The following is a 12,331-nucleotide window of genomic DNA, read 5'->3' as shown; positions in this document are numbered from 1 at the left end:
ATGGAACCCTTCTTACACCTTTGAAAGGTTATGGGTACACTGCATATTACAATTTCTATGCATAAATATGAACTTCAATTGGATAACAAATAAACGAAATTTTATGCTCGAAAAAAAGTTCAAATCTTTAGTTGGTAATTTTTTTTCGGAGTTCAGAAATATCAGCAGGATCCAATAGATATTGGATCCTGCTGATATTTCTGAACTCCGAAAAAAATTCATTTCATGTCAATATTTTAGCTTCCGCTTATAGTTAAGAGAGCTGAATCATTTAGCAAACTATTGAGATAAAAGATATTTTAGTTACTAGATAAAGATTGTCGCTGTCGTCGCTGTCCGGAACATCTTTTGCTGGCGAGGATAGGGGAGCTAAATGTCAAAGAAGGAAAATCCATACGATTTGACAGGTATGTACCACACATGTTTCGGACAGCAGAACAAAGGGAACCGAAGCGACAATCTTTATCTAGTAACTAAAATACCTTTTATTGATGTAGTGATCGGGGTGGTAATGTGATAAGTGGTGATAATAATTATATTTAAGACGGTATATTAAAGTATTAATTAGCTCAATGAAGCCCGTGTTTATTTCCGCGCACCAATAACCAACATGCCGGTAACCTGTTTACGTCATCCCTCTCGCACGCGTAATCCAGGGTCGCACTCGGTACCACATTTCCCTTTGTTTAAATTGAAGAAATTATTGAAGATAATTGTTAATCCAAACCGGTTTCTTCACCGTTCTGTACTGGGCAATTGGGCGCCGTGCTGTATTATCATCTTCCAGCTCAAAACCATGGAAATCTTCTTCTGATGATGCTCTTAACTGCTTTTGATTTTCTTGATTTTCAGAACTGTCGCCAGGCGCCCCAGTCGATGATCCTTCGAGTTCCATAACCACATTTCTGTCATACGATTTCAAAGTCTGATAATCTTCAACCGTCACACGAGGACCAGATCTCGAAAGCACTGTATACTGCTTTGGATTGAAAGTAGTGGACAGCTTAGAACTCGGCAGTAGGTTCTGCATAAGTACAGTGTCACCGGAATCAATCGAGGATCGAGTAGCTCGACGACGGGTATCCTCTACTTCCTTTCCTTTCTCTTTTAACAATTTATCGCGGTCACGGAAATCTGCGTTTGGTGGAGTGGTCTCGATATCTTCTATAGCTGGCAGCTTCGATCGAATAGTGTGTCCATACATAAGTTCAGTAGGCGTTTTTCCGGTTATCGAGTGTGGTGTTGTATAATACATGATGAGGTAATCGTGTAAGTCTTTTTTCCAGTCTCTACCGAGAGCAGCGCTAATCTGCAGTCGTTTTACGAGAGATCTATTTTGCCGTTCGACGAGACCGTTTTCTTGCGGCCAATAAGGTGTTGAATGGTTCAATGTGATTCCGTGAAGCTTGCTGTATGAATCTAAATCCGTACTTACAAACTGCTTGGCGTTGTCGAGGGTTATTGTCCGAGGGTATCCCAGGCGAGTAAAAATTCGATCAAGCCTACTAATTGTATCCCTGGCCGTTATTTTGAACATTATTTCCACCTCTTTATAGCGGCTGTAGTAGTCGATGATGACAAGAAGATATGAACCACAAGGCAACGGACCGAGGAAATCCATCGCGATATCAATCCACGGTCCAGACGGTAGTGGACGGCGACTCATCGGTTCAGGTCTGCTAGGTAGTCCAACCAAACGACAACCTTCACATGCTTTCACACGAGACACAGCGTCATTATCCATGCCTGGCCACCAAACACGATCGCGAAGACGCCGCTTCATTACAGATTCTCCCGGGTGTCCCTCATGAGCGATATCGAGCATCCCCATCTTCAATGCTGTCGGCACAACGAGCTTATTTCCCCGAACCAGCATATCACCAACAAATCCAAGTTCATGCTTGAAGGGTAAGAACGGCTTAGCTTCATCTTTATCCCAATTACCGGAACGCAAGCATTGTTTAACAATACCCAAGATTGCGTCCGAATTAGTCGTGTTTTCCAGTTCTTGCACATCGATTGCAGCGGATTCCATTACCGCCAGTACCATGAACTTATTCTCCGGATCGAAGGTTTCGGGCGTTGGATTTACCGACAAGCGAGATAGAGGGTCGGCCACGTTAGATGATCCTTTGCGGTACTTTATAACAAAGGAGAATGACTGAAGGCGTAAAACCCATCTCTCCACTCGAGCACAAGGACGAGATGTTGGTTGAAAAATCGCTTCTAACGGTTTGTGATCCGTCTCTAATTCAAAAGTCCTTCCATACAGATATATTGCAAACCGTTCAACTGACCAAACCAAGGCCAACGCCTCCTTTTCGGTTTGGCAATATCTCCGCTCAGTGGCCGTTAAACTTTTACTAGCGTAAGCGATAGGGCGAGGCTGGAAATCCGTTGGACCTTCAAATTGAACCAGTACGGCTCCCAGTGCTATTGGAGACGCATCAGCTATTACTCTTGTACGGAGAGTATTGTCGAAAAAATACAATTGCTGAATATTACTGATCAGGTCCTTCAGTTTTGCAAAAGACTCCTGTTGTTCCTTACCACAACAGAATTTACTGCCGGAACGAATTAATTAACGAAGAGGAGCCGTAATCGTCGCCAAATTCGGGAGGAACCGTCCTACATAGGTAACGAGCCCAAGGAAACTACGGACTTCTGTGGTATTTGGGATACGAAATTTCTGCAATGCTTCAACTTTGCTATTCGAAGGCTTTATACCATCTGGCGAAATAGTATGTCCGAGAAAATCAAGGCTGTTTACTTTGAACAAACATTTCTCTTGATTCAGCAGAATTCCGTGTTCATTCAAAACCGACAGAACCAGCTTAAGCGCCTTGTCATGTTCGTTCTCTGTGCTTCCGAATACGAGAATGTCATCGATGAAATTTACAGTATTCTCACAACGGCTAAGAATTTGCTCCATAATGCGTTGGAATAGTTCTGGAGCGATGACGATTCCATACATCAGCCGTTTGTATTGGAAAAGACCTTTATGAGTTATAAAAGTTGTTATGTAACGACTCTCTTCTTTAAGTTCCACCTGATGGAAGGCCTCCTCAATGTCCAGCCGGCTGAAATATTTAGCTGATGTAAATCGTGGCAGAAAGTCCTCAATCGTAGGCATAATATGGCGTTCGCGCAAAATAGCCGCATTAGCCCGACGCATGTCGACACAGAGTCGAAGATCGCCGTTATCTTTTACAAAAGTGCAATTGGAGGACGCCGAGGATGTTGACACACAGGAACAACGCTCTTATCGATGGGAATTTCCACCTGCAACCCTTTAATCTTAGGGAAAGGACGTTTATGTGCAGACTCAATCATGCTGACTCCATGTGTACTCGGTAATCCAATCATCAGTACACCTAGACTCATAGCTGTGGCACGGCCCAATAAGCATTGTTGACCGCCAATTACAACGTAGAACGTAGCCACCTACGAGAATTCCAATTAAAGTAACATTATGAAATATATTACAGTGGGAGGTGTTACCTGTTCGATGATCTTTCCATTATCTTCTACCGAAATTTGTGCATCGAACTTTCCAAGAACGGATAATGGTTTTGCTTCGTTGCCGTAAGGCAGAAAAACTTCGTCACAGTGCTTTTCTTGATTCCAAACTTTCACGCCATTGTTCTTCATGTACTCCCACGCTTTCTCATTGATAATATTTTTCTTACAGCCGGAATCGATTAGCAGTTGCAACGTCACTCCCCCAAGCCTCAGCCACAAAAATTCTTCTCCATCATTCACACAGAATATGAAGCTTTGATCTTTTCTTTCCTCCGCTGTTTCGATTTCATGTACACGTTGCCGTTTGAATCCTTGGCTGGGCCCTGGCCTAGGCTCCTCAGAGTACTTCCGCCTTACTGTTGTTGTTCGGCAACGAGCAGCGAAATGACCAACCCGTTTGCACTTGATGCACTCTTTGCCACGTGCGGGACATTTTGGGTCATTTGCGAAATGGTCTCGCTTTCCGCACCTCATACATTCTTTATTAGGAATGTTTCCAATTTTGTTGACGTTTCTGTCATTCACACTAGGTTCGAATGTCTCTGCACATCCTAGAGATGGTCGATTCATCATCTGCGCTTGGTGTTTCACTGACTCGTATGAGCTAACGATTTTTGCGACTTCGTCGATATCAAAAGAATCTTTTTGTAAGAGTTGCTCTTTCAAATCACTCGGGGCAAATAAAATTACTTTATCGATTACGCTTATTGCCCTGCTTTCTTGTGTCGTCCTGCCAAAATTACACTTACTTGCCTGATCCTGACAACGTAACATAAACTTCTCCAATGTCTCGTCATGGCTTGGCTTGAGTGTCCAGAAAACATTCCGTTCAAACGTTTCATGCTGTTTGGGCGAGAAGTAAGTGTCCAGTTTCTGTATGGCAACAGAATAGGGATCGATATTCTTTTCCTTATCCTCAGTCACATCCGCACCGGGAATAGAAGCGAAAACTTCTTGTAGATCCGGCCCAGCTCTGGCAAGGAACAGATTTTTAATACGTGTTTTATCTGTTTCTCCAGATGCTGCAACGATATAGTCGAAGTTGCGCTTGTATTTAATCCACTCATTTCGGACGACATTACGAGGAAATGACTTAAACTTGAAAGGTTGAATTTCCCACTTCTCCATGGTGAAACTGGCTGATCCTAAACATGAGTAAAATTATACGTATGTTTCTTACTAGAAAACTTGTTTAAAGTTACCAAAAATCTAGTGGTTTCCGCTTGACCACTCGACAGCTGGCTGACGATACTATTATTAGTATGCAACCCGATTTTCAACCGGCACTCTTGCAGTCTATCACCTCCGGTGACTTTTACACTCGCAGCTCGGTATTTTTCGCTTCCAGCGACGAAATCAAAACCACTGCTACTATTGCAGTCGCTACCCTGTAGCCTATCGCTTCCAGCGACGATGTTTAAACCACTGCTATCTCAGCAGTCGCTACCATGTAGCATATCGCTTCCAGCGACGATTTTTCCGTACTACTCTCCGGCAGCCGGTTGTTTCTGAGAATTAGCGTGACCAAAAAAATTAACTGATGTATTGCCGATTTCACCAATTTGAAGAGTTATGTGTAGATTGTGATTTGCCCGCTTCTTTTTCTCACACTCACTCTCATTTCGGGTTGATCGATTTTTGTTACTGAAATTTACCCAATTATAACCCATTACTCGTGAGTCACATGTAAGCGTGTACACTAAATCGATTCCCGCCATGATTTGACGTCTGTTTGTTTTCAGATTGAGCACTCACACACAAATATTATACACGGAAAATCAAACTTTTTTGAGTGTATTGAGTGTGAGAAAAAGATGACTGTGAGAAAAAAATCTCGCAAAACTCTTATAAAGTGCAAAAAGCGCAATAAACATAACCACAATCTTTTCTCCCTCAAATCCTTGAATATAGTTTCTTAGATTAACATTTTACCCTTTTTCTTACCTGTTCAGTTGCACCTCGTCGCCAATGTAGTAATTGGGGTGGTAATGTGATAAGTGGTGATAATAATTATATTTAAGACGTAATTTATATTAAAGTATTGACTAGCTCAATGAAACTAGTTTCTATTTCCGCGCACCAATCATCAACATACCGGTAACCGGTTTACGTCATCCCTCTCGTACGCGTAATCACAGGGTCGCACTCGGTACCACAATTGAGATCTTGTAGGGGCTCTATCTTGTAACATACACATTTTATATCTAGTTCTTTGATCTGAGTTGATAGGTATGCAATTATGGTAATAGTAAAAGGGGGAAAAAAAGTTATGAAATTAATATTTATTATTTTTACAATTAAAATAATTCAAGCAGCACCAAGACACAAGTGAGAAAGTCGTATATCCATAAAAAGCGAAATAAGCCTAAAGCAAACATTGGTCGCTAAGGAAACGCTAGTGACATTTTTTTTATTGTTTTCAATATAAAATATTATTTTCATCGATTTCAAAATAAAAACCCGACTTAATCCACCTACAGTGAACGCAACCCTTCTTACACTTTTGAATGGTTTTGAAAATCGTGCAAATCGGTCCACGGACGGCTGAGATCTTGTTGTGACATTTTTGTAACGCACACACATACGCACACACGCACACACACACACACACACACACACACACACACACACACACACACACACACACACACACACACACACACACACACACACACACACACACGGGTCGTCGCGGCGCCGGTAAACCGGAAGTTTTCTGCCAACCGGAATCGTCGGACCGACCCCGGCACTCGAACAGCCAACCTGCAGAAGAAAGAAGAAGAAAGGACGAGGACGATGTCGAGAAAATGCGTGAAAGCGTCCCCTGCGATAGCCGCCGCTAGTCGGGGCACCACCAGTGCGAAAGTTTCCTTCACCGGAACTGGTGGACCACCCTCGACGCCGGGGGGAATCAGGAGGATTCGAGTCAGGAAGTTCGGTGCATGACCGTCGAGGGATCGAGACTACGTTGCAGTGGAGAATTGGATTAGCCAGCCAGTCGGCGAACTAGCATACGCTATTGGCCGGAATTATAGAAGAAGTGCATGAGCACAGCCCCCCCCGAAGTAGTCGCAGCATCCAGTGGTCCCGGGGGGATCGAGGCAAGGAAGATAAGGGACCCGGTTTATCCGGGAGGCACATTTTTAGCAGGTCGGGAGGAGCCCATCCCTGTTCGCCTTCGAGCATAGTGTGGATGCTCGAGGTGTCTGTCGCGCAGATTTTTGATGGCCTTTAACCCTTGTAAAAAAAAAAAAAAAAACACACACACACACACACACACATACACACACATATACACATACTGCTTACCGTTTTTAATTAAATTGCTTCTAGAATTTTTGAGAAGAGTTCTAAAAACTTCTTCGTATGGTTTCCCGTGGAGATTTTTTCGATTATCATCTTTCTGCTTCTTCTTCTTCATGCAACATCAAAGGACCAATTCATATAAATTAATCATTTGTGAACCATAGTTGCACATAATATTTGTACCTTTTTGTGAGTGGAACCGTTAACCCACATATATATATTTAATGCCGACGAGGTAACCGAAGCCCTACCATCGAGAGTATGGTTACAGCAGCAGAGAGCGTTGGGCGCTAGTGATGTAGGATGGCAATTTCTGAATCCATACAGCCAATCGAGCCCAGATATTCATCGAAACAAATTGAAATGGCAGTATTCGAATCTCTCAATTGGTAATTTCGTATAAAAAAATACTAATAAAATATGTATATTTCCTAGAATCAAATAGGTACCTACCAAATAATAAGAAAAATTTATTTTTTTTCATGAGACGAGCCAGGCTTGGGCTGAAAGTCTCGCTAATAAAGACAAAAATCCTGTTTAGATTTTCTTCGTGAATAATGAAGCAACTAACAAGCAATATAGATTATTATATAATCACAATTTTACGGTTTGAAAGTGAAAGCATGGTGAAACTCCGGAACTTTTGCAATCACATGGATGAATTCGAACTCACTCAAGCTGCCGTTATTGTGAAGATCCATCTCTTTCAGAATCTGTAACAGTGTCACGTCTTCATAAAAGCATTCCAATTTAGCAAATTCCATCTTACAACTTCCGCAATGTTCTCCTTCTCATCTCGGTTCAGCTGATCGTACTTGGTCAACCGATCGCATGTGGTAAAAATGTCTTCCTTAGTGATCATGTTGTCGTTGTCGAAGTCGAATATCCGGAATGCCCAGGCCGCCTTCACGTGATGGGGACAGTTTTTCGACATCACGCTAAACATGTCCAGGATATCTTCAAACGAGCAACGAGTGTCGCGTGCCGAGGAGAACACCTTGAATAGCTGGTCCCGGAAGGGATTGTACTGAAAAAAGCGTAAAAAGCTGGAAAGTTCATATTCACCCCACAGAATATTCGCAATGGACTATTATTGCCAATATATAAAAAGTTACTTCTTACCTTCAATTGCGGAAACACGTCCATGATCTTGCGGCCGGAGAACCTTCTGTGCAAATCCTGCCGTAACCCGTCCTGTGGTGCCAAAGCTTGCAACTTTTTCAAAATCAACAACACCTCCCATCTGGTGAGGTACGTTAACTCGGCATATTCATCCAACTGTTCGGCACTCAGAATACTTTCACTGCTTCCCATATCGCGACAACCACTGAACACGATGACGAACATAAAGCAGAACAAATCGACCAATTAAAGCGTTATTGATTAACGCCTATGAAAATCAATTACCTACCAGCCAACCACCCAATAGAACTTGTTGCACGCAGGCTTCGTTCATCATAAAGATAGCAACGGAGTGCTCTGTGTTATCATTCGAAGTGCTCATTACAGGGAAAGATTCTTTCAATTACCACACACGAAACGATGACATTTCCGATTCAACACACGATATACTTTCGATACAAAGGTACTTGAACCAACCAAGTGATGATAACGATTGCCACTTGCGACTTACCCGACTGTTGTTGTTGGAATGGAAATCATGCGGGCTCGTTCAGTACGGCTTTGAACGGTGACTAATTTGCAGTTTCTGTTTTAAGTTTTTGCTTGCATTGATGTCAACCTCCGATGGTGATGTTTGGTCCGTCGGTTGCTCGCAATGCCACACCGTAATGAGGCCCCCTTCTCCGGTGGTGATAAGGCAATGTTGCTGTTGAAGATGCATATTACGAAATGCTCAGTCAATAATAGTATTAAGGGATTATAACACTCTGCAAGTTAAAAAAAATGTTTTCTTGCTTGGCATATAAAATCTTCATAAGACACTTCGTCCCAAACATGCAGGGCGAAAACCGTAGCAGTGTCCTCCATCGACGATGCCATAAAAAACCTGTACCAACAGATATTCCACAGCGTAAATGGAGGTGGGTCGGCTACATATTATGAAAAAGCGCAGAGGAAATCTGCAAGCAAGCGCTGGACAGGAATTCGGCAGAACATTTCAGCAGAGCCAGGCCCAGGAGCTCGTTGCGAGTTGGTGAGGAGGCCGCAACAAAAAAAATAATGGAAGTCGGTAAGAATCTGATCTGGTCTGATCTGATCTGATTTTAAGTTGGATTTTTTGGAGATGATATCTAATCATTTGGATTGAATTTTTGTCTTAAGGTTGACAGGCGCCAGTAGAATAAATCGTGCCTTTCTCGTAGGTACGCCATTTTTTTCATAAAATTTTATTTGTTAGATCGAAGTTAAATTCTTCGCTGCCCTCCTACAGCTCATTGCTATCTGGTGGACTTTGAGTAAAGCATAACCGCCATTTCCTCCTTTTTGTCGCTCTTCTTCTATATGCGGAAAAGTAATTGGTTATGTGAGAACCTTTGTAAAATGCAATTCCCACATTGCTCAAAGGCGTTTAAGCAAAAGCGACAAGGAAATCGATACAGCGCCGTATCTACTATCTAGTCATGATAGACGTAAAAGAAAGATTGTACCAGAGCCAGCTTTCAAGTCATCACCACAGTACTGCAATGTAACGAATGCGCATTACCGACTATTTGTGCCATATGTGCCTAATCCTGAAGAACTAGGGAAAATTGTACCTTCACGGCACTCACAAACTCCTATTAAATGAGGCTGGTTATCTATTTACATTACCGACATTTAAAACGTGATAAAATATAAACCAATTCATATGTAAGAGCACTACCAACATACCGTCACGACAACATGTCGAACGGCTATTATAGCTATTAACTGAGTGTGGTTATTGAAACTGATAAGACAGTTGGTGCAATATAATAACTTACTTGTTCGTTGTATACACTGGCCCGAATTATTTGCTTGTTTTGCAGGAAATTCCTATGCGGAAGGAAGTGCTTGTTATCGTATTTGAGTGAGCGCAGACATTCCCTGAAATAATTAGCCATATAAGCACTTTTCAGATCTGCATAACACTTTGCCACAGCTTACCCTTTGTTGTAATTTGATCCTGCCAACAAAAAGAATCCTCCGTTTCCATCGTTGTGCGTGTTGATAACATTGCAATCTATGGAGGACGTCCTTTTCATGGATTTCGTAATGTTTTCCCTATCGAACTCGGCCAAAGTGTCCTGCGTTTCGACATCATACAGATGAAAGTTGTTGGTGGTAGTGATGCACGAAATCCAATCCTGATCGGTCGGACTTTTGTGCCAATTGATGGACTCGATGGAATCATCAACATTGAAGCAAGTTTGCATGGCCTCATCTTCGTTAGGCTTTGAAATGTCGAACACATTGATCAGCCCGTCGACGCTCCCACTACTCAAAAGGTCCGGATTAGTCGGATGAAACCGAACGTTGGTGATATCTTCGCTGTGGCACTCCCAGTAGGACCCCAGATACGTTCGTTCCCTGATATCGAAAAACAGCAGAAAACTATCGGCGCACTTTTGCACCTCAGTCGAAGCGCATATCACCCGATCGTTCTGATTAATATCGAAAGAGGTCATAGTTTTCCTAGACCCCTCCGAAGTGTCGTCAAATGTGTGAACCGGTTGAGATCCAATTCGTAAATCGTACCAATACACATTTCCCTCCTCGGTGCAAACCATAAGCGAGTTTGTATCGCTTTCGAAAAACTTGGTTCGTCTGATCGCGCTCTCGTACGTGGCAAAATTGCCCTCACTCAACACCAGATCTCCATTAGTCGTCAGGTCGTACAGCTGAATTGCCATACGAGACAGACCTACTGCTAGTTTGCGGCCATCGTTGGATAGCGCCAGGTGGAGGCCACAAGTTCGTTTGAGAGACGCGGCCGTTTCCGAACTGGATCGGATTTGACATTGGAATAGCTCTTTCAGTTTCTTTGATTTACAAGAGTCTGCATCCGGGACGGGGCAATCCTCATCCGAGCTCGGCGGATCTGGAAGAGTTAAATAATATCTGTGAATTGTCATAATTCTTGAAACATGAGATTTTAGAATATTTATTTATTTTTAATGATGGAGAAGGTACATCGCTTTTTTAAAGCTTTATTAAAGTGATTATACCGTGCAAACTCAAACTTCGGACGCTTAAGCACTTTCTGATATATAATCATCCTGTTTACTTACATTATTAATCACACTGTTTAAACCACCATTGCAATCATAAAGTAAAGTATTCATCTTTGAACTACGTATTTAATATGTACAAGATATTGCGAAGAATATTTGCAATTTATGAAAATGTCCGGCTTCTGTTTGATTCAAACCTTGGACACCGGCGGGGTTAGATTCAAAAGATTCAAAGATTCAAACTTCGGACACCTGATTACACAGTGACGGGAAGAATAATTGAAAGCAATTCTCACTGCACAGCACAGACTGTCTTTTAATTATTTCGTTGCATTGTTTTAACATGTTTTATTAGAATGTAACTATGCTAAAACAAGCTAAAACTATTAGTCCTTCCTACCCACCTTGACGAAACATTTCGATGAAATATTTCAGAAAATTTTCCATACGAATTGAAGCGTCCGAAGTTTGAGTGTGTCCGAAATTTGATTCTCCACGGTACATAGCTTTGGGTTTGGCAGGTACTGTATTCTTCTGCCAATAAGAATTATTATACTCAACATTGCCATGGACATTTGAATAGGTTCAAAAGATTGAAGCTCCGAAAATAGAGACACAAGCAAAACCCATCCAAACAGCATGTAAAAGAATGAATTCGAAAACAAATCATAAGCTTAATTAAATATTCATTGATATGATTCGACTACGATTCTGAGATCGTGGGTTCGAGTCCATCCGTATTTTTTTATATTAAATTCTTCAACATGCTGTGCATAAGCACAACAAGCTTTCAATAATTGTAAATAATGTCCCGCTCATACCCAAAGAAGTAGGCAATGAATTTTAAATGCAAATTAACGTATTTTTCCAATCAATAATAAAATGGCAATTATTATCTCCACTCCCTTTTCTTCAACATTCGACATTTTTCTGTATGAATCGTCAAAAATTCAAAACTTTCATCTCTATAGATAGAAGCGTGACGTACTTTACGGACGACACCTAAATTAAGATTATTCCAGACAAGTTGAGAATCATTCTGCAAAATACAAACACATGAATTTATTACATCTTTAAAACTCAAAATATTACTCACCTTCGAACATTTTTGATTTCTTTATCTATCTAGCCTATATAAAACACAGTTTGTTGTTGATTTTGGTTCAAATTTTAAGTCGAAATAAAAAAAAATGTAATGAAATAAAGTGCCGGTACGCGTTTGACCACGCCAAAAGTAAATATAAACAAAAGCACGTGCTTAAAGGATGCAGCCAAAATCATCTGCGCGCTTTGCACAATATGTTTCTGAAGGGTTTGCCGTAGGAAGTGAACAACGGCCGCGCGCTATT

The 12,331-nt window shown here is 41.6% G+C and overlaps 4 protein-coding genes across 5 annotated transcripts; all 4 read right to left on the bottom strand.

Moving 5' to 3' along the window:
* Window positions 1-700: 700 nt before the first annotated feature.
* LOC134209139 (uncharacterized protein K02A2.6-like) lies at window positions 701-3,175 on the bottom strand. The gene is made up of 2 exons (XM_062685122.1): window positions 2,728-3,175; window positions 701-2,130 (listed from the first exon to the last, which is right to left on the bottom strand). Exons 1-2 carry the CDS (start codon window positions 3,173-3,175, stop codon window positions 701-703), a joined length of 1,878 nt encoding a protein of 625 aa, XP_062541106.1.
* Window positions 3,176-3,207: 32 nt separating this feature from the next.
* On the bottom strand, window positions 3,208-4,827 carry LOC134209138 (uncharacterized). Its single transcript, XM_062685121.1, has 3 exons — window positions 4,725-4,827; window positions 3,502-4,667; window positions 3,208-3,444 (listed from the first exon to the last, which is right to left on the bottom strand). Exons 2-3 carry the CDS (start codon window positions 4,648-4,650, stop codon window positions 3,208-3,210), a joined length of 1,386 nt encoding a protein of 461 aa, XP_062541105.1. The 5' UTR covers window positions 4,651-4,667; window positions 4,725-4,827.
* A 2,409-nt stretch (window positions 4,828-7,236) lies between these two features.
* LOC134210624 (calcium and integrin-binding protein 1-like) lies at window positions 7,237-8,377 on the bottom strand. 2 transcript variants are annotated; one of them, XM_062686766.1, is made up of 4 exons: window positions 8,236-8,377; window positions 7,951-8,155; window positions 7,598-7,855; window positions 7,237-7,541 (listed from the first exon to the last, which is right to left on the bottom strand). In XM_062686766.1, exons 2-4 carry the CDS (start codon window positions 8,140-8,142, stop codon window positions 7,431-7,433), a joined length of 561 nt encoding a protein of 186 aa, XP_062542750.1. In that variant the 5' UTR covers window positions 8,143-8,155; window positions 8,236-8,377; the 3' UTR covers window positions 7,237-7,430. The 2 variants fall into 2 exon arrangements, with proteins under 2 accessions (XP_062542750.1, XP_062542749.1); XM_062686765.1 differs by having other exon boundaries at window positions 8,240-8,376.
* On the bottom strand, window positions 8,377-12,241 carry LOC134210623 (WD repeat-containing protein 89). Its single transcript, XM_062686764.1, has 4 exons — window positions 12,079-12,241; window positions 9,916-10,849; window positions 9,753-9,855; window positions 8,377-8,656 (listed from the first exon to the last, which is right to left on the bottom strand). The coding sequence occupies exons 1-4, from the start codon at window positions 12,086-12,088 to the stop codon at window positions 8,501-8,503; spliced, it is 1,203 nt and encodes a 400-aa protein (XP_062542748.1). The 5' UTR covers window positions 12,089-12,241; the 3' UTR covers window positions 8,377-8,500.
* Window positions 12,242-12,331: the final 90 nt, after the last annotated feature.

This window comes from Armigeres subalbatus, chromosome 2, assembly GCF_024139115.2.
Source record: "Armigeres subalbatus isolate Guangzhou_Male chromosome 2, GZ_Asu_2, whole genome shotgun sequence".
NCBI lineage: Eukaryota > Metazoa > Arthropoda > Insecta > Diptera > Culicidae > Armigeres > Armigeres subalbatus.
The sequence above is the reverse complement of the archived record's forward strand: the minus strand, read 5'-3'. Positions and strand labels throughout refer to the sequence as shown.